This window comes from Saprolegnia diclina, assembly GCF_000281045.1.
Source record: "Saprolegnia diclina VS20 unplaced genomic scaffold supercont1.33, whole genome shotgun sequence".
In the NCBI taxonomy this organism is placed as follows: domain Eukaryota; phylum Oomycota; class Saprolegniomycetes; order Saprolegniales; family Saprolegniaceae; genus Saprolegnia; species Saprolegnia diclina.
Window position 1 is genome coordinate 561,393 of NW_008246100.1, and position 17,096 is coordinate 578,488.

The following is a 17,096-nucleotide window of genomic DNA, read 5'->3' on the forward strand; positions in this document are numbered from 1 at the left end:
TTCTACCACTGCTCCGTCAATGGCTCACTGGCCACACTGGCACTGGCAGCATGATACAACGGGTGAGGCACGGCTGACCCAGGCATTGGATGTGCCAATCGACGACGTCGTTCGCAGTATCGTTCCCGTGTACACGTTCGCGTCGAAAACTGCTGCCTCGCCCGAAATTGCACTTGCACTCGTCGAGTTGAAGCTGCAAGATCGCTCGCCATTTATCCGGCCGTCCGGTTGTGAGCATTATCTGCCACCACGAGCAATAATGCTTGGCCGCGCGGCCCAACTCGCGGAGCTTGTCGCGCTCATGGGCGGCGAGCCGGACGTCGACACGACGAGCTCCGAGATGCACGAGCCGATGACGAGCGTTGGGTACCCCGTCATCGTGGTGCATGGCTACAACTCGACGGGCAAGAGCAGCTGTGTCCGCACCGCGCTGGAGGCCGTCAAGCAGGCCAACCACGCCATGTACACGGCTTTCGTCGACTGCACGACCATCTACACGCGGCGCCAAGTCTTCACCGACATCTTGCGTCAGGTGCTTTACGAGGTCATTCGTAGCTCTCGCTGACCGTGACTTTCTAGATCGATCCGCTGGCGCGCTCGCAGCCGGACGAACTGCTGCCGATATTTCAGTCCAAGGCCACGGGCGACGGGTACCACAACCTGAACCTCCTCGGGTTCGTCCAGTGCCTCTCCAAGATCATGACGGGCCTCCACTCGACGAACGTGCCCAACGTCCTCGTTGTCCTCGACAACATCGATCACTTTCTCACGCGCGGGTTCCGAGACCTCCTCCGCAGTCTTTGCCGCCTCAACAACGAGGTGGATCGCATTCTTTCGTGTATATCGAGCTGCATGGCTGTCTGTAGCTTGGTATGAAGATGCGCTTCTCGCTCGTCCTCGTCACGCGCGGGATCTCGCTCTCGCTGGAGCGTCTGCTCTTGCCATTCGTGCCCGTGCATGTCCATTTTCCTCTCTACACGCAAGGTTCCATGCCCGCTTGATCTTGCACAAAGGTGTTAGTCTGATTTGATAGAACAAATCTGCGATATTCTGGTCGACCAGCTCAAGCTCTGGGAGCACGAGCGACTCTTCCGCGCATGGATCAAGTACCTTTACTCGCTCTTTGAGCACGATTGCCACGACTGGATCGAGTTTCGCTACATGGTGATCCAGCTCCTCCCACTCTTTTACGAGCACGCGCCCGACGATGGCGGGCACGACCCGACCGCCGGTAAATTTCGATATATATATATGTACGAGTGGCATCATTGGCGTGACGCAGACTCGTACAAGACGGCCCACAAGCAGCTCGTGCACCAAACGCAGCTGCGGGCCAAGAGCCTCTTCCAGCATTTGTACCACCGCAACACCGCGATCGAGTCCCACACCGAGTCGACGACGACCGAGCGTGTGAACCTCCCGTTTGGGTGCCTCATGCTCGTGCTCGCGAGCTACCTCTCGTCCTTCAACCCCCAGGAGAGCGATGCCGTGTACTTTTCAACGGCGGCCTCGAGCAAGAAGCGGCGCAAAGGCGGCGGCAGTAGCGGCGCCCGGAAAATGACAAAAAAACAAGCTGAAGCGATCCCGCAGCAGCTCATCGGTCCCAAAGTGTTTCCGCTCCAGCGTCTCCTCGCGATTTACTCGAGTATTCTCGAAGAGTACGACCCGCCCGCCACGCTCGGACTCGAGGCCGACGACCTCTCGACGACGCTCTCGCGCAGCGATGTCTTCAACCACGTACTACACTCGGCCACGCGCGCATCTCTGACGTGTGGAGTAGGTGAACGTACTCGTCCGGATGCGGCTGTTGCAGCGCGTCTCGTCGCTCGACGACCTCGACGACATCAAGCTGCGCTGTCTCGCCGACCACGAGTTTGTCGAACGCATTGCGCGGCAGATTGAGTTTCCGCTCGAGAATTTCCTCAACCAGCTCACGTAGCATTACGCGAATAGGAAGAGGTATTAAGTCATAATGACCAAGTAGGTCAAGATAATCAGTACAAGACTGAGTGCGATGATGATGCAAAAGTTCTGCATCCCACCTACGTTGACGTCATGAGCCCACGACGATCGATGGGCAAAGGTACGACCTGCTTGCTTCACAAGCTCGCGCGTCTTCTGCGTAATGACGTCCAAGTTGTCCTGGGCGCGGTCCGTGTCCGCATTGACTTCGTCCAGCATGCTACATGGGGCCATGAACATGGGTGATGCCCACGTGGAGCCGTACTGGTTCTGGGTGTCGAGCTCGGCGCTGATGTTCTTGCTCATGTCGCCCAACCGCTTTACTGCGTCGTGCAGCTGGCCCAGCTCTTCGTCCTGCTTATGCATTTCCATCTACCATCGTCGTCGTCAGCGATGCGATCCTGATGGTCGTGGTCGTACTTGTTGCGTTTGGCCTTCGTTGAGGAACGATGCTTCCTCATCGTCGGGCTACGAACAAGTGGCATGAGCATGGAGACCTTGCCTTAGGAAGAAGCATCTGCATGCAGCGCTACGCATCATCTCCTCCGCCACTAGCACATCCATACCTCCTCGCTCACCTTAGTGTACTCGGACCGTCCTCGCATCGTCGCCGGCTTCCGTTTCTTGACGGCCTGCGGTGGGACCCACAATAATATAAAGGATGTTAATAATAATATTCAAAGCGTCAATCACAATTACATATATCAGGTTTAGCCTTTCAAAATATAATATATTTCATTGGACTTGTTTTAAAATATTGGGATGGTGGTCATAAAAATAGACGCCAACTGGTCGAATGACGTTGGCGTCATCGGATTGGCTAAAATCTCCTTTGAAAAATCCACCAATGGCAGCCGTCTATCACATACCATGAAGCCACAAACCAGCTGGGTTCGAAAACCCAACCGCAAAAGAAAACCCCAAGATGTAGTCGACCATTTCGACTAACTAACCTTGCCAGAGGCCGACTTACCTACGGTACTTGAGGTCCCAGCGCACATCAATGGAGCCTATAGATTGCTCAAGCCGATGAATGCCATTGCTTGCTGGGCTATGGTGCCGTAGAATCGAGCTCCTTTTTGCTTCGAAGGGCTGGCACGCCGCATTGATGTATTGGGGCAAACCTATTAGTTAGTCAAACCAGCTGCTTTAGTCGGTTCATGACTGAGGGAGGGCATTGCATTTTCGTGGGAAAGGAAGCGCAAGCAGTATGCGATCCGGTATCTTCCTCGCGCTGGCTGTCTGCTTCGGGGCGATGGAGGCCTCGATCCATGTGGTCGATGGCCCTGCCGTCGGATGGAAGGCCTCGGAGCGCATGTTCCACAGCGAAGCCGCCGCCGACTCGTGGGTCCATGTCGACTTCTTGGCACTGCCCATCGAGGACGAGCTCGACCCGACGTCCGAGTACGCCGTCGCCGTCGTCATCTACACGGACGACGACACGGTCCAGACGCCCGACGATTACTGCAGCCAAGACTACAACCAGATGAACACGTCCAATCTCACGGGCAAACTCTTCTTGCCATCCGACAACTCGACGGTCATGGAAGGGAAGGACGCGTTCGTGGTATCGACGACCGGCGTTCAGACCGTCGTGATTGTCACGTGCGCTCGGCCCAAGTGCAATGAGTCGGAACCGGCCGCCTACCTGCCCTATGAAGAGAATCCCAACAGCGCTGCGTTCGATCTGCGCGCCGCCATTGCGTTCAAGAACCCGTACGGATACTTGCCGGGGCTCATGTGGGGCCTTCTTCCATTCAGGTAAGCTGTGACGACACTACCTGTATTGACGCCCTTCGTGTAGCGGAAGCCTCTGCCTGGCGTACCTTGTCGCGGACGGCGTCTTCCTCGTCCTGCTCTTCCGGAATCGCCATACGCTCATTCGCTTGCACTACTTTATCCTCCTTGTGCTGCTGCTCACGACTCGTATGCACCTCTCTCTTGTCGAGACAGTCGTCTGAAACGGGGTCGTTGTGTAGTGGAGACGCTGCTCTGGTATGTGACCTACGCGTCGCTCAACGAGTCGGGCGAAGCGCTCTGCTGCCCGTACCCCAAGATGATTGTCGCCTCGACGCTTCTCAAGGTACGTCCTTGTCTGGCTCTTCAAGGAGGTTTGCTACAAACGACATAGGTGTTTTCGAAGCTCATTGCACGCGTGCTCACGATGATCATTTGCTTGGGCTACGGGATCGCGCGGCCGTCCCTCACGTGCGCCGAGATTGCGCTTGTCACTGGTCTCGGCCTCTGCTATATCGTCTCTACCGGCGCGTTGGAGATCACACACCTCTCCAACCAGTCGGCGGGCGATGTCTCGCCGCCGCTCGTATGGGAACTCCTCGCGACCGCGACGGACGGGTGCTTTGCCGGCTGGATCTTTACCTCGCTCATGCTCACGCGCAAGACACTCCGCGCGACAGGCCAGGTATGCCATTGCCACTACCTCGTCGTCGACTGAGTATTTGTTCTAGTCGGCCAAGTACAAGATGTACGACACGCTCTTCACGGTCCTCGTGACCTTTATGGCCATTACGTTTCTCTTTACGGTGTTTGAGAACGCCGTGTACGTCTGTCGTCGCTCATGCCCCTTCGGATTTATTTACACCAATTTGTAGCTACTCGAAGCGCATTGAGCTCTCGTGGGACTGGATGTGGGTGCTCTGGGCCTCGAGCCGCGCACTCAATTTTTGTGTTGTCTTTGTTGTCTCGATCATTTGGCGGCCGACGCGCACGAGCTTGCTCTACGCGCACTCGGTGCAAGTCCCGTCGTCCGAGGCCGACTGCCCGAGCACCAAGGCCGGCGACGTCGAGCTCGTCGTTGTCGAGGAGACGTCCGACACGGAGACCGAAGTGAGTCTCCATCCCGACGATGGCGACGAGGCGGCAACGACGACGCCGGCGCGTGACGCGATTTAATTTTCGTTTCTGCGTGCGGCTGGTGCTTTGCATTAGGACGATGATAAGCGTAATCGACCTCTGCCTTTGTAGGATGACAGTATTCTGTGGACCGGCAGGTCAGGGAAGTAGGGTTGCTACTCTGGGACCTGAGGCCTAGCAGCAGTGAAGACCGGGTTCGTGCAGGCCAGAATCCGGTCGTCTCAACCGTCGTGATGGAGTGCGTCCTTCATGTGAAAGAGACCGGCGCTTGCGTGTAGTATGCACATAGTGTGCGGCGCAATGGGCAGCTGTCTCGGGTGGTACTAGTGGTGTAGTTTTTGCTTCAGTCGATCGTTTTTGCAGTCGAGCCAGACGAATTGAATGTAGTGATTGACCCCGAGTACTAGACCCCTACCCGCAAGCTCTCAGTGCTGCGACTCATGGAGACAGCTGTGCTCTCGCGTCGAAAATGGTGACGCTTGCGACTCAGGCTGGAGAAAGCACTAACGACTGCTCGATGTCAATGCGTCAGACTGAAGTCTCTATCCCCGTCTTTGCCTAAGCGCAGTCACTTCTGAGGTCTCAAAACGCAATAGATGGCGCTGCTTGAACGGCGCGAATCTGCTGCTTGGTGTCACCGAGCTTGAGCGAGCTGGAAGAGAAGCGGCTTGGTCTGACAGCGCTAATACAAATCTCTGCGTCGTCTACTCGTACAAGACAGTCTCTCAACGCGCCGCCCGGACCCACCAACGCCAAGCGACGAATGAAGACGATCGCGGGCGCCAAGCCGTTATCCCCATGAATTTTGTCCTTGGCCAACGCCCAGAACGATCATTCGATTGCAGATACCTGCGAGCGACCAGCTCGCCAACGTAGAAGAGAAACCCGAAGGTATGTGCACCGAGCTCATCTCTAACCCTGTCGCTTCGTCATGCTGCCAGACAGACCTTGGAGCGCGCTGATTTAGATCGGAGCCGGATGTTTCGCGCCATTGTTATCCGGAACTCCGGATACCACACTACATTTGGCCTTTCACAAACCATGGGGATTGCGGGGCTCCTCGGCGCGCTCAAGGAGGTCATGGCGCCATCCCACGCCCGCGACTTCCGAGGGCAGACCGTCGCCGTCGACGCTCTCTCATGGCTCCATAAGGCGTACGCTCCTGTCCTCGTCATGGAGGTCCCAAAGCATGCCTGCATGTAGGTGCTATGGCTGTGCATGGGATCTCGCGGTCGGCAACGAGACCGAAACGTACGTCAAGTACATCCTCCGACGCACCGACATGCTCAAGGCCGTCGGCGTCAAGCCGCTTCTCGTCTTTGACGGCAACAAGATCCCGCTGAAGGTTGACCTGATCCATGGAAGGGCTAAGGTCTTACATGGTTGCAGTCGTCGACGCACGACAAGCGCCGCAGCGCCAAGCAAGAGAACCACGACATGGCCATGCAGCATCTGCGAGAAGCCCGCAGCCTCGTGGGCGACGAGCGCAAGGAGAAAATGGCCAAGACGTCCCAGTACTTTCAGCGGGTACCATTACATCCTACCTCTACGCCGCCTTTGCCTCACGCAGCCTAGTCGATCAACATAACGTCTGCGATCATCGCATCAGTGCATGACGCCTTGCGCAAGGCCAACGTCGAGTTTGTGACAGCGTACGTCCCTGTCTTTACGCTGTATGGACTCATCTGCAGCGTATCTGCAGGCCATTTGAGGCCGACGCGCAGATGGTGTTTCTCTGCAAGCACCAAGTGACGACGGCCATCATCACGGAGGACTCAGACATCCTCGTCTACTGCGCGGCCGCCAACATTAGCGTCCCGGTCCTCTTCAAGCTCGAGGAAACCGGTGACTGCAAGGTCCTCCATAGCACCACAAGAGAACCGGTCTTACGCTGCAATAGATGCTTAGCAAGGACGCGATTCATACCCACGGCAAGACGAGTGGTACAGCTACATGGCGCTTTGAGCTCGTTGATCAAGGGTGTATGTAGCCAACGGCGTCCTACGCAAGCTTTCGTACTTTCTGTCTGGCGGCCACGAGCCGACGCGGATGTTTGTGCACGCGTGCATCCTCGCGGGCTGCGACTTTCTCGACTCCCTGCACCACATTGGCATCGTCGTACGCTAATTTCTGATGTCATTTGATTTGAATTCGCTTTGTAGCGAGCCATTCAACATGTATTCGACTACCGCGGTGTCAAGGGCACGCTGCGCATTCCCCGGCTTTTGAGCAAACTCAAGTTTGACGGCGCAACCGTGCCCGACGACTACCTCGAGCGCTTTTACAAGGCCGAAGCGCTCTTCTACCACCACTACGTCTACGACCCGTCGACGCAGTGCTGCGTCCACCTTGTCACCGCGTCCGACTATGAAGTGGTCGAAGATATCTTCGAACGTGTGACTGCGTCGTTGACGGAGACGCCTTTTCTGGGCATTCTGTCGCCGCAGGAGGTCATTCGCGACATTTACAACAACAAGCGCCTCGCACGAAGTGACGCGTCGGAGTCGAGTTCGCAAAGCAGTTCGCAGCCGAGCCAGAGTGCCCTCTCGACGCAGAGCTCCCAGCCAAGTCAGAGCACAGGGGCAACACAAAATTCAGAGCCGAGTCAGTCGTCGCTCTCGCAACGAGCCCCGTCGTCGCCAAAGCAGCAGAACTCACCGGCGTCCCAGTTCTCAACGTCGCAGCGAGCGCCGCCATCGCAGTCGTTCCAGTCGCCACCACCCCGCGCGACAGGTCGGCGCTGGTTTGGGGCTCATGCCGGAAGCTCGCCCGAAGCAACTCCGTCGCCCGCTGTCGCCAAGCGTCCAGTGTTCAAGCGTCAGCCCATCGACTGCGACGAGGTTCGCGCCAAAACCATGGAGAGTATCTTTAGCGTTTACGCGGCGCCAAGCCAACGCTCGTTCGCTCCGTCCTTTGGCGGCATCGCATCGCCCGTCGCAAGCCCACGCAAGTTTCCTCCGTCGTTTGGCTTGCCCGCGGCAACCAAACGTTCGTACTCGCCATCGACTCGTGACGCGCTGCCGTCACCGCCTGCCAAGAAGCCAAATCTCTTTGCAAACGTTAGCGACGATGAGGATGACGACGAGGAAGATGCAACGCTGTCGGGGGCCGCCTTGCACGCCGCTATGGCCGTCGAGCCCACGACGATTCGGACCGTCAATTCAGGCATGTCGATCTTCTCGGCGCCAAAGAAGGCTGTGCCCGTGCCCCGCTTGCAGTTTAAGAGCCCCACAAAAGGAGCTGCAGTCCAGCGCGCCTCGAATGCGCTGCCCCCAACGACCAAGAAGGCCGTCAAGACGCCAGCGCCTATTGCCCTACCCAAGAACCGGGCCTCATCCAAGAGCCCTACAACATCGCAGGCGAACGGAGCTACCCGCGCCTCGTCCAGAGCCTCGTCCAAGAAGACACCACCGATCAAGACGCAAGCTGGCACGCTGCTCGGGTACTTTACGAAAACAACGCCGACGACCGAGTAACATCTCCTTGTATGGCACTCTTCTGACGACTGCTACTACTGCGTTTCGAGAGTTTGATGGGGTGGGCGAGCATGTACTTGAGCATTCCAGGGTACGCTGGCGCCGACCCACAGCGCTTGCTCTTTTGTTTGGCAGGCGGCGGGTTGCCGCGATTGGCGACCGTGATGCGCACGCCACACGCTGCGAGCTTTTGCATGTGCAGTTTGGCCACGTCCAGGGCCACGAGCGACTCATGGCGCGACGCTTGGCGCAAGGCCTGTGCTCGGTCGTGCTGCTCCCGCGCAATCCGCTGGGGGCTGCCAAGGGGGGCGGGAAGGCGACCTCGCTTGGCTCGCCGACATCGCCACGCCGACTGGATCGAGATGGCGGCGGCCTCGCGCTTTGCGTCATCCCAGCGCGGCGCGTCGGCAAGAAAGCTCGCGTCGACCCCGAGGGTTTGCAACGTGCTCGCATTCGCCTCGGCCGCTGCCAGCCAGTGCAGCCCTTGCACCGCAGCGTCTTGGCTGGCCTGGAGCGACGCCAGTTGCAGTGTGAGCTTTTGTCGCTGGATACCGATCGTGAGCGCGTGCTTGGCGCGGACTCGTTTGGCGCGCCACGCACACTGAACCACCTTGGCGGCTGTCACGCGCCGCGCCGCCTCAAAGTCAAGCGCGTCGGTGCTGGAGGCGCGCTCGAGACGGTGCAGCCGCTGGTGCAGCACGACCTCCTCCTGCGTTTGCTCGTGGAGCACCTTGGTCAAGTTGTCGACCATCTCGACGTACATAGTGCCTACGTCCATAGCTACTTGTGTTGTATCTTGCTCGAGCGTACCGCGGCGGGTCTCGGCGGCGAGCTTGGCCTCGAGTGCACACATCTAGTGGGGTAGGAAACGCCTCTCGTGATGCCACGTCATGATTACGTGATTGCCGTAGAGCGCCAAGTCGTCGGCAAGCTCGCCGACCGCATTGGTTTTAGCCTTGGCCGTCTCCGTTGCCATCTTGAGTCTACAAGCCATCCATGCAACTTCTAATTCAGTCAAGGCATGGGGACCGCTTGTAGCACTTGGCGTAGCGATGTCGCAGGGCGCCGTGCTCGGTCTGCACTTGCTGGAGCGCCCGTGACGCGTCGTCCAGACGGCTCTCAAGCGCGTGCCGTGCGATTGATGCGTGCTGGCGCTCGAGCACAAAAGCCTGCAGCTGGGATTCTCTGCGGCGCAAAAGCGACGCGACGCAGTCTTCGTAGGTCATGGCAGCGACGTCAGCGTCGTTTTGAGCTTGGACGAGCGCCAGTGCGCGCACCTCGAGCTCGGCTGCCTGCTGCGCCGTCTGCACTTGAAGCTCGACCGTTCGTCGCTGGGCCGTGTATGTCTCTGTGCGTTGGGCTTTCCCTTGAGTACTGAGTTCCTCTACACGGCGCGCAAGGGACCGGTTCGTCTCGGTCACGTCTCGCAGATGCTCCTGGAGGCTGGCTCGAGTCTGTTCTAGCTCCTTCGTGGTATGGGCCATCGCGATATCTTTGGTCGCTTGGGCCTGCAAGAGAAACGCGAGCCTCTCTCGCAGTGCGGTGACGGTGTGTCGCAGAAGCTGTACGAAGGGAAAGGAGATGAGCTGCTGACAAGTGCGGCTGAAGTAGTATCGGAGACGCTGCAAGCACAGCGCACGCTACAAGCACGCTGTTGTGGACGAGGACCTTGTTACGTAAATGGTAGGTACCTTGGTAATTGCAAGCTCAACACGCAGATGCTCTAGCTTGTCTTGGCACTCGGCCCGTATTAAGGCCAGTGCAGAAGCTGAGGTTGCCGCCACGCGCTCGTGCTCACTCTGTTCGTCAATAGACGCGCGCGATGCGACCTCGGTCTGGGCAAGTAGCGCTGTGTTCAGTTGGGTGATCGTCTCGTGGGCGATTGCTAGGGCTGCTGCGAGCGGCGAGAGACGCATGGCATAATCTTCCAGTTGCATGCTCGTTGTATCTTGAAGACGGCGCAAGGACTCTCTGGCTTCGCCAAGCTTCCGTGTGAGTACGTTCAACTCGACGAGGTACGTAAGCTTTGTCTGCTCTTCGATGAGTCGCACGCGCTGTGTCATCTGGTGCAGCTCGAGTCGAACTTGGTCGTGGCGCTGCTTCGCAACCTCGTGCGTTGCTTCTAGCTGATGCAGTCGGCCTTGGAGGTCGGCTTCTCGTTCTTGCGCAGCACTGAGCTCAATTTTGGCTGTCGCGAGCGTCTCGCGGGTTGCTGCGCACTGGAGCAGCGCAGCGTCTCTGGCGCGCTCCGTGGTGCCGAGAGCCTTTGCCAGCACGTCGTGGGCTGCTCGTATGGCTTCCGTCTACGCACTCGCGTCATCGTTCACGCCTCGCGGCTCGACGTACCTTGGTCGTTTGCTGTTTGAGGTCGAACGCGACCTGCGTCGCCTCTGCGACGCGCGTGCCCATGGCCACGAGCTTGGCTTCCAGCCGCTTTTTGGCGTCACCCACCGAGCGGTGGGCGGCTTGCTCCTTGAGGAACATGCGTTGCATCTGCGCGAGCTCGGTGGTTGCGGCCGCCGCGGCTGCATCCGCTTCTATTCGCGCATGACGCAGCGACCCCACTTGCGCTTCGAGTGCTGCGACTTTGTCAGCTGCGATCTTCAGCGCTTCGTCCTACGCAGGATTTGCACGATGGCGCGACGAGCACGAATCGTACGTCGGTGCGAAGCATGACGACGCTGCCGCCGCACGCCTACAGCTCTAGTCGCACTACCTCAGTTGAACGCAAGGTACCTTGCACGGCGAGATGCGAAGGGCTGCATTTGTCGGGCTAAACAGCGGCAAGTGTGGCGTGAGGTCGATGCTGGGCAACGCGCGGAGGGCTTCGTCGGGGTCTAGCCCATGGGCAAAGAGCCGATCGCGCACGACAATGACGTCGTGCATGTACGCAGTCCGCAGGTCGTCCAGGAGCTGGGTGCGCCGGTGCAGCTGGTCCCGAAGCACGTCTACGACGTCGTTGCTGCGACTGCATGCGTCCTCTTGCATAAATGGCGTCGTTGGCCAGCGGTTACAGCGCCTTTCCAAGTACCGACAGCGCGTCCTATCGTCAGCCTTGCGCGTGGACGGCGCTGCATGTGTGCTACGGCAAGCTGCGTGGGTGCGAAATGCAGTCGATGAACGACGTCACAAGTCACACGTCAATTCGTAGATGCTTAGCCAAAACGGTTGCTTCTCGTGCAGGGTCTACTTGGTCTGCTTCACAGCGTCCAGGACGAGGCCGCGGAAGGCGAGGACGCGCGAGTTCCAGCTCTCGCGCACATTCGTGTAGTACTCGTGTTCGACGGCGTGGCGCGGCAGCGGCTTCTTGGTCGTGGCCCTTCGGACAGGCGGGTTGACGCGCGTGCGCATGGCGTCGATGCGCAGGAGCGCGTCGGCCGTGCGCTCCTCGATGAGCGCCCGCGTCGAGAGGTACCCCGCGGCCGCCACGAGGACGCCAGCGCTAAAAGCTCGGGCCACCATTCTTCCTCTCTTGCTTGTTGACAGAACACAAAAAGGCAACGTCCGGATACACGCCAGCCACATCCGGATAAACAACCGAAGATCGCGATGGGGGCCTTCCAGTGGGGCCTTCTACGATCTTCGACCGAGTCCACACTGGAGCCCACACCAAGAGTCTTATCACTCACTCGTACATTGCCCTCTGATACAAGGACCACTTCGGCAAAGGTCGGTCGTCGGTGCCATGTACCATCATAGGTATGGCCCAGCGTGGACTGGCCGACTTGCTTGTCGAGTTGATGCCATTTCGGAATGTCCGACGTCAATACGCTGCACCAAACTGCACCAAATGGAGCCTTCTGGAAAGGTCTCTTTCCAGGTTCAAAGCTCCGTTGGGCTCAAAATGTTCGACTTGAATTTCCGCCCGATCGGGCTATGCGTGCAAACGGTGGCCGCGTCGCTTCTGTGTCTTGGGTCGCTTACAGGTCTTGGCTGTGACGTGACTACCGCACCAACAGCAGCAGCAACACACGCGGGCAACGATGGTGGTATCGTTTCGTCCGCCGACGCGGGAGTTTCAAGCGCAAGCTACTTTGGGAACCGGCGCGCCGCAACACTGTGCGTAGTCGCCACCACCACGCTGCTAGGACGAGCATGCTCGTAAGCTACAGTAGTGACACTGCGATAGGCGAGGTGTCATCGGAGCCAGCGCGGCGAGGGTGTTGCTCACGTCGAAGACACGGGGCGAAGTCGGCGGTTTTCTTCGAATTTCGAATGCAACGAGCGTGGCGGCGGTTCACATGGCCATTTGCGATCCGGCCTCGTCATGCGCCACCACTCGTCGCCCGAGATCTCGTCCGAGGTCATGGCGTCGGCGCTGGAGCTCACGGAGGCGTCGCTCTGGGCCAAGATGGCGGACGACGAAAAGGTCTACGTGGAGCCGCAGTTTGAGCTCTATCGCTGCTACCCGCCCGACACGACGCTGCCCAAGTACTTTGTCAAGGCATGGCTACCATACGCCGCCGATACGCTCTTCAACGTGCTCGCCGACATTGCGTACCGCAAGACGTGGGACGCGTCCGTGAAGCAGGCCTACGTCGTCGACCAGTCGCCGCGCGACTGCATGCTCGACGTTGTCTACTGGTGCATCAAGATGCCATGGCCCTTCTCGAACCGCGACTACGTCTACCACCGGCGCGTCGCGTACCTCGAGAACGCGTTTGTGCTTGTCGCCCACGCCGGCCTGCACAAGGACGCGCCCGAAGTCAACCACACGATCCGCGTCGAAGCGTTCGCGTCGCGCATCGTGATTCGGTCGTCCGGCGTCAACGGCTGCGACATATACGTCGAGTACTGCGACGAGTCCAACTACAGCGTGCCGAACACGCTCATCAACTGGGGCCTCCAAACCGGCCTCTCCTCGTACCTCAACGACCTCAAGATGGCGTGTGCCAACTACGCAGCGTACACGCGCAGCTTCAGCGATGACGCGGTCCAAGAGATTCCGTCACAGCTCGTGCGACTGCGCTCGGAGCGAAAGAGCTCGATGCGGCGGCCGTCGCTGCGGCATGCGCGGTCATACTCGGTCGACGAGCCCGACCCGACGGTGTTTCCGCCGTCGCCGACGCACCGCCGCTTGTCGCCAACGAGTCGCAGCGCGCGGTCCGTCTCGGCGTTTGCGTTGCCGACCGCCGACGCCTCGACGTTCTTCCTCGACTTTATGCAAGATCACACCGGTCTCCGGCTCGAGACGGACGTGTATTCCAAGCTTGCAGTCGTCCTCGGGTGTGATCCCGGCACGGAGGCCGCCAAGTCGATGGCGGCCCTTCCTCGTGGCACGATCGTCGTGTCGCTCAACGCTGTCTCGGTCCAAGGACAGAGCGTAAAGGAGATCGTCGACCGCATTCGGCGGGCGCCGCGACCGCTCGTCATTGGCTTCCAGCTCGTCCATGATGATATTGTGGCAACGTCCGTGCTGGAAAAGTGCGTCTCAACTTGATTGTTTGATCGATTGATAGTATTCAAATGGAGTAGGTCGGACGATGCGGTCAAGCTCCACGTCCACCACAGTGACAACCTCCACGAATACATTGGCGGCCGCGCGCCCAAAGCCGGGGCCGTGCTCATGCGCCCGTTCACGTTTCACCACGACGTGATTGTGCCGGCGGGCTGGCAAGTGCTCGAGATCAACGGCGCCAACATGCTCGAGCTATCGCTGAACGAGGTCGTGCACTATCTCCGCTGCAACACGTCGGCCAAGCTCGTCGTCCTCGGCAAGGAAGATCGACCGAAACTATCGCTCACGCGGCGGCTCTCGCGCGCCTTTAGCTCCAAGTCGCTCAAGCCAAAGCCACTCTCGGCTTCGTCATCGTCGTCGTCGACACCGCTGAGCACGTTGCCGCCGAGTCCGTCAGCTGCCGACGTCGACGCCCGCGCACTCCGCGAGACGCTCATGGACTACGGCCACGTCGCCGTCAACCTCGACAATGCGCAGTGGGTTTGGACACACATTGAGCTGCTCATGAACGAAGAACGGCACTTCTCCGCGGGTCCGCTCATTGAAAAGCTCGAGCAATTTCTGAGCGCGCGCAAGGACAACCCGCTGTGTGCGTCGATCCAAGCGCAAGTGGACGCCAAGCAGCCAGCCCTCACCGTAGTCAAGGAGCGATGTGCCCAAGGTATGCACGCTCTGCACGAGTTCAACGCCGACGCCGACGCCGGGTGGCGGTTCGCCCAAACCTACTTTGGCGTCTCGACTCACTGGAAACCGGGTATCTTACTTGTGCATTCTCGCAGTGCACCTGACGCTAATGGTACTAGGCGACGATGGCACGATTTGGCTCAAACTCGATGGCATCTGCGAAGGCGTCGACATCTTCAATGCACTCGCGGTCGTGCGGGAGACGGACCTCTTCAACCTCTGGGCGCCATTCTGCAACAAATCGTCGCTGCTTGCGACGCTCGGCCGCGTGGAACTGATCACGTACCTCAGCGTTGCGATCCCGCTCATGCAGCGCGACGCGGTGGTCCACGCATTCGGCATCAACGCCACGTACGAGCACCGGTGTGTCGTGCTCCTCGGCAAGTCGATCACCGAGGACCAGAGTCCCGTCAACAACATTGAATTTCCACCCGTCAAAGGCTGGAACGCCGACCGCATGGAGCTACGGGCGTTCCGCGCGCTCGTCGAGCCGTATGCGCGCAATCGCGGTCGCACCTGTACAGTCGCCTCGCTCCAACGCAATAGTCTTATTTTAGCAATCGACTAGGTATCGTCGTCAACGTACACCCCAAGTGCCCCGTGCCCATGTCGCTGCTCAACTTTACCATTAAAAAGATGGCTGGCGTCCTCCTCTACTTGCTCATGCGCGAAGCCGCCAAGGTTGAAAAGCATACAAACGAGCCGGGTACGACCAATCCGCACGTCTTGCGCATCCAGAACGACCCGTTCTACGCGTGGCTGCGCCTCCGCATGAACAAGTGGTTCGAGCACTTGGACGCTGGCACGCTTCCGACGCCGCTCTCGGTGCGCCCGCGCCTCGACCGCGCGTCCTCCGGGTCGGTCTACGGCACCCGCATCGAGTCCCAGACCAACCTCAAGTCGGCTCCGACGCGCCGCAAGAGCGGTGTCGACGTTGTGCGTGCGGTGCTGGACCGCGTCTATGACGTGGCCGTCTGGCCGTATGTACTTCTCGCGCTCGTGTACGGCTATCTCGTGACGCCGGCGACCCCGCTGCTGCATGCCCACGGCATGAAAGCTCTCTTGACGTGCGCCTTTGCGTGGTTTGGCGTCGCCGGATCCTTCTCGTGGCAGGCGCGCGTGAATGGTAGTCCTCGTTTGCAGCTCGGAATAAGAGGTTGATGGTGCTGTCTAGAGCACGTCATGGCCGAGATCCAACGGCTTCGGTTCCGAGTGGTGGTGCTGGCGCTCTTCTTTGAGCTGCTCTCGACGGTGATGGCGTACGTATGGACGCACCACTTGGCGTGCCGCGTCGGCCCCAGTCACTCGCAGCTCGCTTGCAGCCAGCGATCGCCCATCGAAGTCCGCACGACCGACCATTTTTGGATGGTTGCCAACTCGTTTCTCGCCGCGAGCTTTACGGTCGGAATCCAAATCCTTGTCAAGATACATATTTAACTCACACACAATACAGCCAAGTAGCATGGGGACGCGGCGATCGTCGTTGCGGTGCTGTAACACCAGGATGCCACGTCATGCACGAATCTCACACACCATTTTCATAAAATGTGTTGTTGGCTTCCACTGAAAACACGTGCACATACCACATTATTGGTTTTGACGCATGGTGCGAACGTCGCAGCTTCGAGTGAGCGGTTGGCACCTTGATATACATTTGGCACAGGGAATACGCGTAGCAAATGGTAGCCTCGGGTTGAAGAAGGTAGTTACTACTTGTTGCCCAAGGCGAGGAACGCATGTGCCTCAATGGCGCTGAGCGAGAGTCGCTTCGTCTCGTCGTCGACGAGGATCTGGGAGATCAAGTCGATGCCATCGACCGACATGTCGTCGGGGAAATTGAGGGGCAACAGCGTGTCACCCTCGCCGTCAGTGACCGGAGCGGCCCCCGTGAGAAGGGTGAAAAGAACGATGCCAAGGCTCCACAAGTCCACCTAACATAAACAATATGAGAACGCGGGGCGTTTTGTGTTCCTGGACGTGCCGGTGTCGAGTGGCACTTGTCCGACTTCATTTCCTTGGGTGGGTTAGTGTTGGGGCCCGGGAGAGAGACCCGCTTGCCCCGAGCGGCCCCACTAAAGTTTGCGATCTTCACCTTGCCCTAGACAAATAGAATACTCCAAATGGCAGGTCCTTCGTGGTCATACGTCTTCCGTGACAAGAATGTTGTCAAACGTGAGGCGGCGGTGAGCGACCCCGTTGCCGTGGATGGTCTTGAGGCCTTGGACCAGCTGGCAAGCAACCTTGGCAACTTCCAGCGGCGCAACGGGACCTGGCGCCGGGTAAACGTCGTTCAAGTCGCCCATGGCGCAGTACTCCGTCACGATAAATACTTTGTCGGCGGTGTAAAACCACCCAAAGACAGGCACGACTGCGGGATCTTGAATGTGAAAACCAAATTCGACCGCCCGCCGAAAGTTCACACACGCGCCGTACGTCATCGACGCGCGCACGATCGCCTTGATGGCGACAGCAGTGCCAGTCGGACAGTGTGTGGCCTTGAACACGGTAGTGGTCTTGCCCGTCGCAATTGGTGCGTAGTCTTCAAAGTCGTCATAATCGAGCAACGTGCCGCCTTCCGAAAAGGGGCGTGGGTAGCAACCCAGCTCGCGAGGGTACTCTTCGCGGAAGAGGTGCGGAAACAA

The 17,096-nt window shown here is 58.9% G+C and overlaps 7 protein-coding genes across 9 annotated transcripts; 4 read left to right on the forward strand and 3 right to left on the reverse strand.

Moving 5' to 3' along the window:
- The first annotated feature begins 225 nt into the window (after positions 1-225).
- SDRG_10161 (hypothetical protein) lies at positions 226-2,015 on the forward strand. Its single transcript, XM_008616138.1, has 6 exons — positions 226-532; positions 580-819; positions 867-984; positions 1,034-1,231; positions 1,283-1,737; positions 1,781-2,015. The coding sequence occupies exons 1-6, from the start codon at positions 260-262 to the stop codon at positions 1,937-1,939; spliced, it is 1,443 nt and encodes a 480-aa protein (XP_008614360.1). The 5' UTR covers positions 226-259; the 3' UTR covers positions 1,940-2,015.
- Positions 1,905-2,609, reverse strand: SDRG_10162 (hypothetical protein; the record flags this gene model as incomplete). Of its 3 annotated transcripts, none has more annotated exons than XM_008616140.1 (5): positions 2,541-2,609; positions 2,383-2,430; positions 2,228-2,334; positions 2,091-2,182; positions 1,905-2,042 (listed from the first exon to the last, which is right to left on the reverse strand). In XM_008616140.1, the coding sequence occupies exons 1-5, from the start codon at positions 2,565-2,567 to the stop codon at positions 1,963-1,965; spliced, it is 354 nt and encodes a 117-aa protein (XP_008614362.1). In that variant the 5' UTR covers positions 2,568-2,609. The 3 variants fall into 3 exon arrangements, with proteins under 3 accessions (XP_008614362.1, XP_008614363.1, XP_008614361.1); XM_008616139.1 differs by having other exon boundaries at positions 1,963-2,042; positions 2,529-2,567; XM_008616141.1 differs by having other exon boundaries at positions 2,383-2,609.
- Positions 2,610-3,136: 527 nt separating this feature from the next.
- SDRG_10163 (hypothetical protein) lies at positions 3,137-4,954 on the forward strand. Its single transcript, XM_008616142.1, has 6 exons — positions 3,137-3,723; positions 3,767-3,888; positions 3,942-4,045; positions 4,094-4,384; positions 4,431-4,522; positions 4,575-4,954. The coding sequence occupies exons 1-6, from the start codon at positions 3,173-3,175 to the stop codon at positions 4,873-4,875; spliced, it is 1,461 nt and encodes a 486-aa protein (XP_008614364.1). The 5' UTR covers positions 3,137-3,172; the 3' UTR covers positions 4,876-4,954.
- A 923-nt stretch (positions 4,955-5,877) lies between these two features.
- On the forward strand, positions 5,878-8,312 carry SDRG_10164 (hypothetical protein; the record flags this gene model as incomplete). The annotated part of the gene is made up of 8 exons (XM_008616143.1): positions 5,878-5,990; positions 6,040-6,181; positions 6,226-6,363; positions 6,412-6,488; positions 6,539-6,692; positions 6,737-6,779; positions 6,827-6,954; positions 6,999-8,312. The coding sequence occupies 8 exons, from the start codon at positions 5,878-5,880 to the stop codon at positions 8,310-8,312; spliced, it is 2,109 nt and encodes a 702-aa protein (XP_008614365.1).
- Positions 8,313-8,344: 32 nt separating this feature from the next.
- Positions 8,345-11,774, reverse strand: SDRG_10165 (hypothetical protein; the record flags this gene model as incomplete). Its single annotated transcript, XM_008616144.1, has 10 exons — positions 8,345-8,347; positions 8,473-9,080; positions 9,123-9,165; positions 9,211-9,295; positions 9,342-9,952; positions 10,004-10,615; positions 10,659-10,928; positions 10,972-11,007; positions 11,049-11,280; positions 11,503-11,774. 10 exons carry the CDS (start codon positions 11,772-11,774, stop codon positions 8,345-8,347), a joined length of 2,772 nt encoding a protein of 923 aa, XP_008614366.1.
- A 749-nt stretch (positions 11,775-12,523) lies between these two features.
- SDRG_10166 (hypothetical protein) lies at positions 12,524-16,021 on the forward strand. The gene is made up of 5 exons (XM_008616145.1): positions 12,524-13,736; positions 13,788-14,524; positions 14,574-14,972; positions 15,023-15,580; positions 15,629-16,021. The coding sequence occupies exons 1-5, from the start codon at positions 12,580-12,582 to the stop codon at positions 15,889-15,891; spliced, it is 3,114 nt and encodes a 1,037-aa protein (XP_008614367.1). The 5' UTR covers positions 12,524-12,579; the 3' UTR covers positions 15,892-16,021.
- Positions 16,022-16,078: 57 nt separating this feature from the next.
- SDRG_10167 (AUR protein kinase) lies at positions 16,079-17,055 on the reverse strand. Its single transcript, XM_008616146.1, has 3 exons — positions 16,599-17,055; positions 16,436-16,552; positions 16,079-16,385 (listed from the first exon to the last, which is right to left on the reverse strand). The coding sequence occupies exons 1-3, from the start codon at positions 16,890-16,892 to the stop codon at positions 16,164-16,166; spliced, it is 633 nt and encodes a 210-aa protein (XP_008614368.1). The 5' UTR covers positions 16,893-17,055; the 3' UTR covers positions 16,079-16,163.
- Between the last annotated feature and the right edge of the window lie 41 nt (positions 17,056-17,096).

Bases quoted from the DNA above. Each gene is read 5' to 3' on its own strand.
- SDRG_10161 (XM_008616138.1), top strand. From the start codon at position 260: ATGCTTGGCCGCGCGGCCCAACTCGCGGAGCTTGTCGCGCTCATGGGC. The intron at 985-1,033 runs GTTCCATGCCCG...CTGATTTGATAG, and splicing joins TTTTCCTCTCTACACGCAAG to AACAAATCTGCGATATTCTG. The intron at 1,232-1,282 runs GTAAATTTCGAT...GGCGTGACGCAG, and splicing joins CGGGCACGACCCGACCGCCG to ACTCGTACAAGACGGCCCAC.
- SDRG_10163 (XM_008616142.1), top strand. From the start codon at position 3,173: ATGCGATCCGGTATCTTCCTCGCGCTGGCTGTCTGCTTCGGGGCGATG. The intron at 3,889-3,941 runs GTATGCACCTCT...GTCGTTGTGTAG, and splicing joins TGTGCTGCTGCTCACGACTC to TGGAGACGCTGCTCTGGTAT. The intron at 4,523-4,574 runs GTACGTCTGTCG...ACCAATTTGTAG, and splicing joins ACGGTGTTTGAGAACGCCGT to CTACTCGAAGCGCATTGAGC.
- SDRG_10166 (XM_008616145.1), top strand. From the start codon at position 12,580: ATGCGCCACCACTCGTCGCCCGAGATCTCGTCCGAGGTCATGGCGTCG. The intron at 13,737-13,787 runs GTGCGTCTCAAC...CAAATGGAGTAG, and splicing joins GCAACGTCCGTGCTGGAAAA to GTCGGACGATGCGGTCAAGC. The intron at 14,525-14,573 runs GTATCTTACTTG...TAATGGTACTAG, and splicing joins CTCGACTCACTGGAAACCGG to GCGACGATGGCACGATTTGG.
- SDRG_10167 (XM_008616146.1), bottom strand. From the start codon at position 16,892: ATGACGTACGGCGCGTGTGTGAACTTTCGGCGGGCGGTCGAATTTGGT. The intron at 16,553-16,598 runs GTATGACCACGA...CTATTTGTCTAG, and splicing joins ACATTCTTGTCACGGAAGAC to GGCAAGGTGAAGATCGCAAA. The intron at 16,386-16,435 runs GCACGTCCAGGA...TGTTTATGTTAG, and splicing joins ACAAGTGCCACTCGACACCG to GTGGACTTGTGGAGCCTTGG.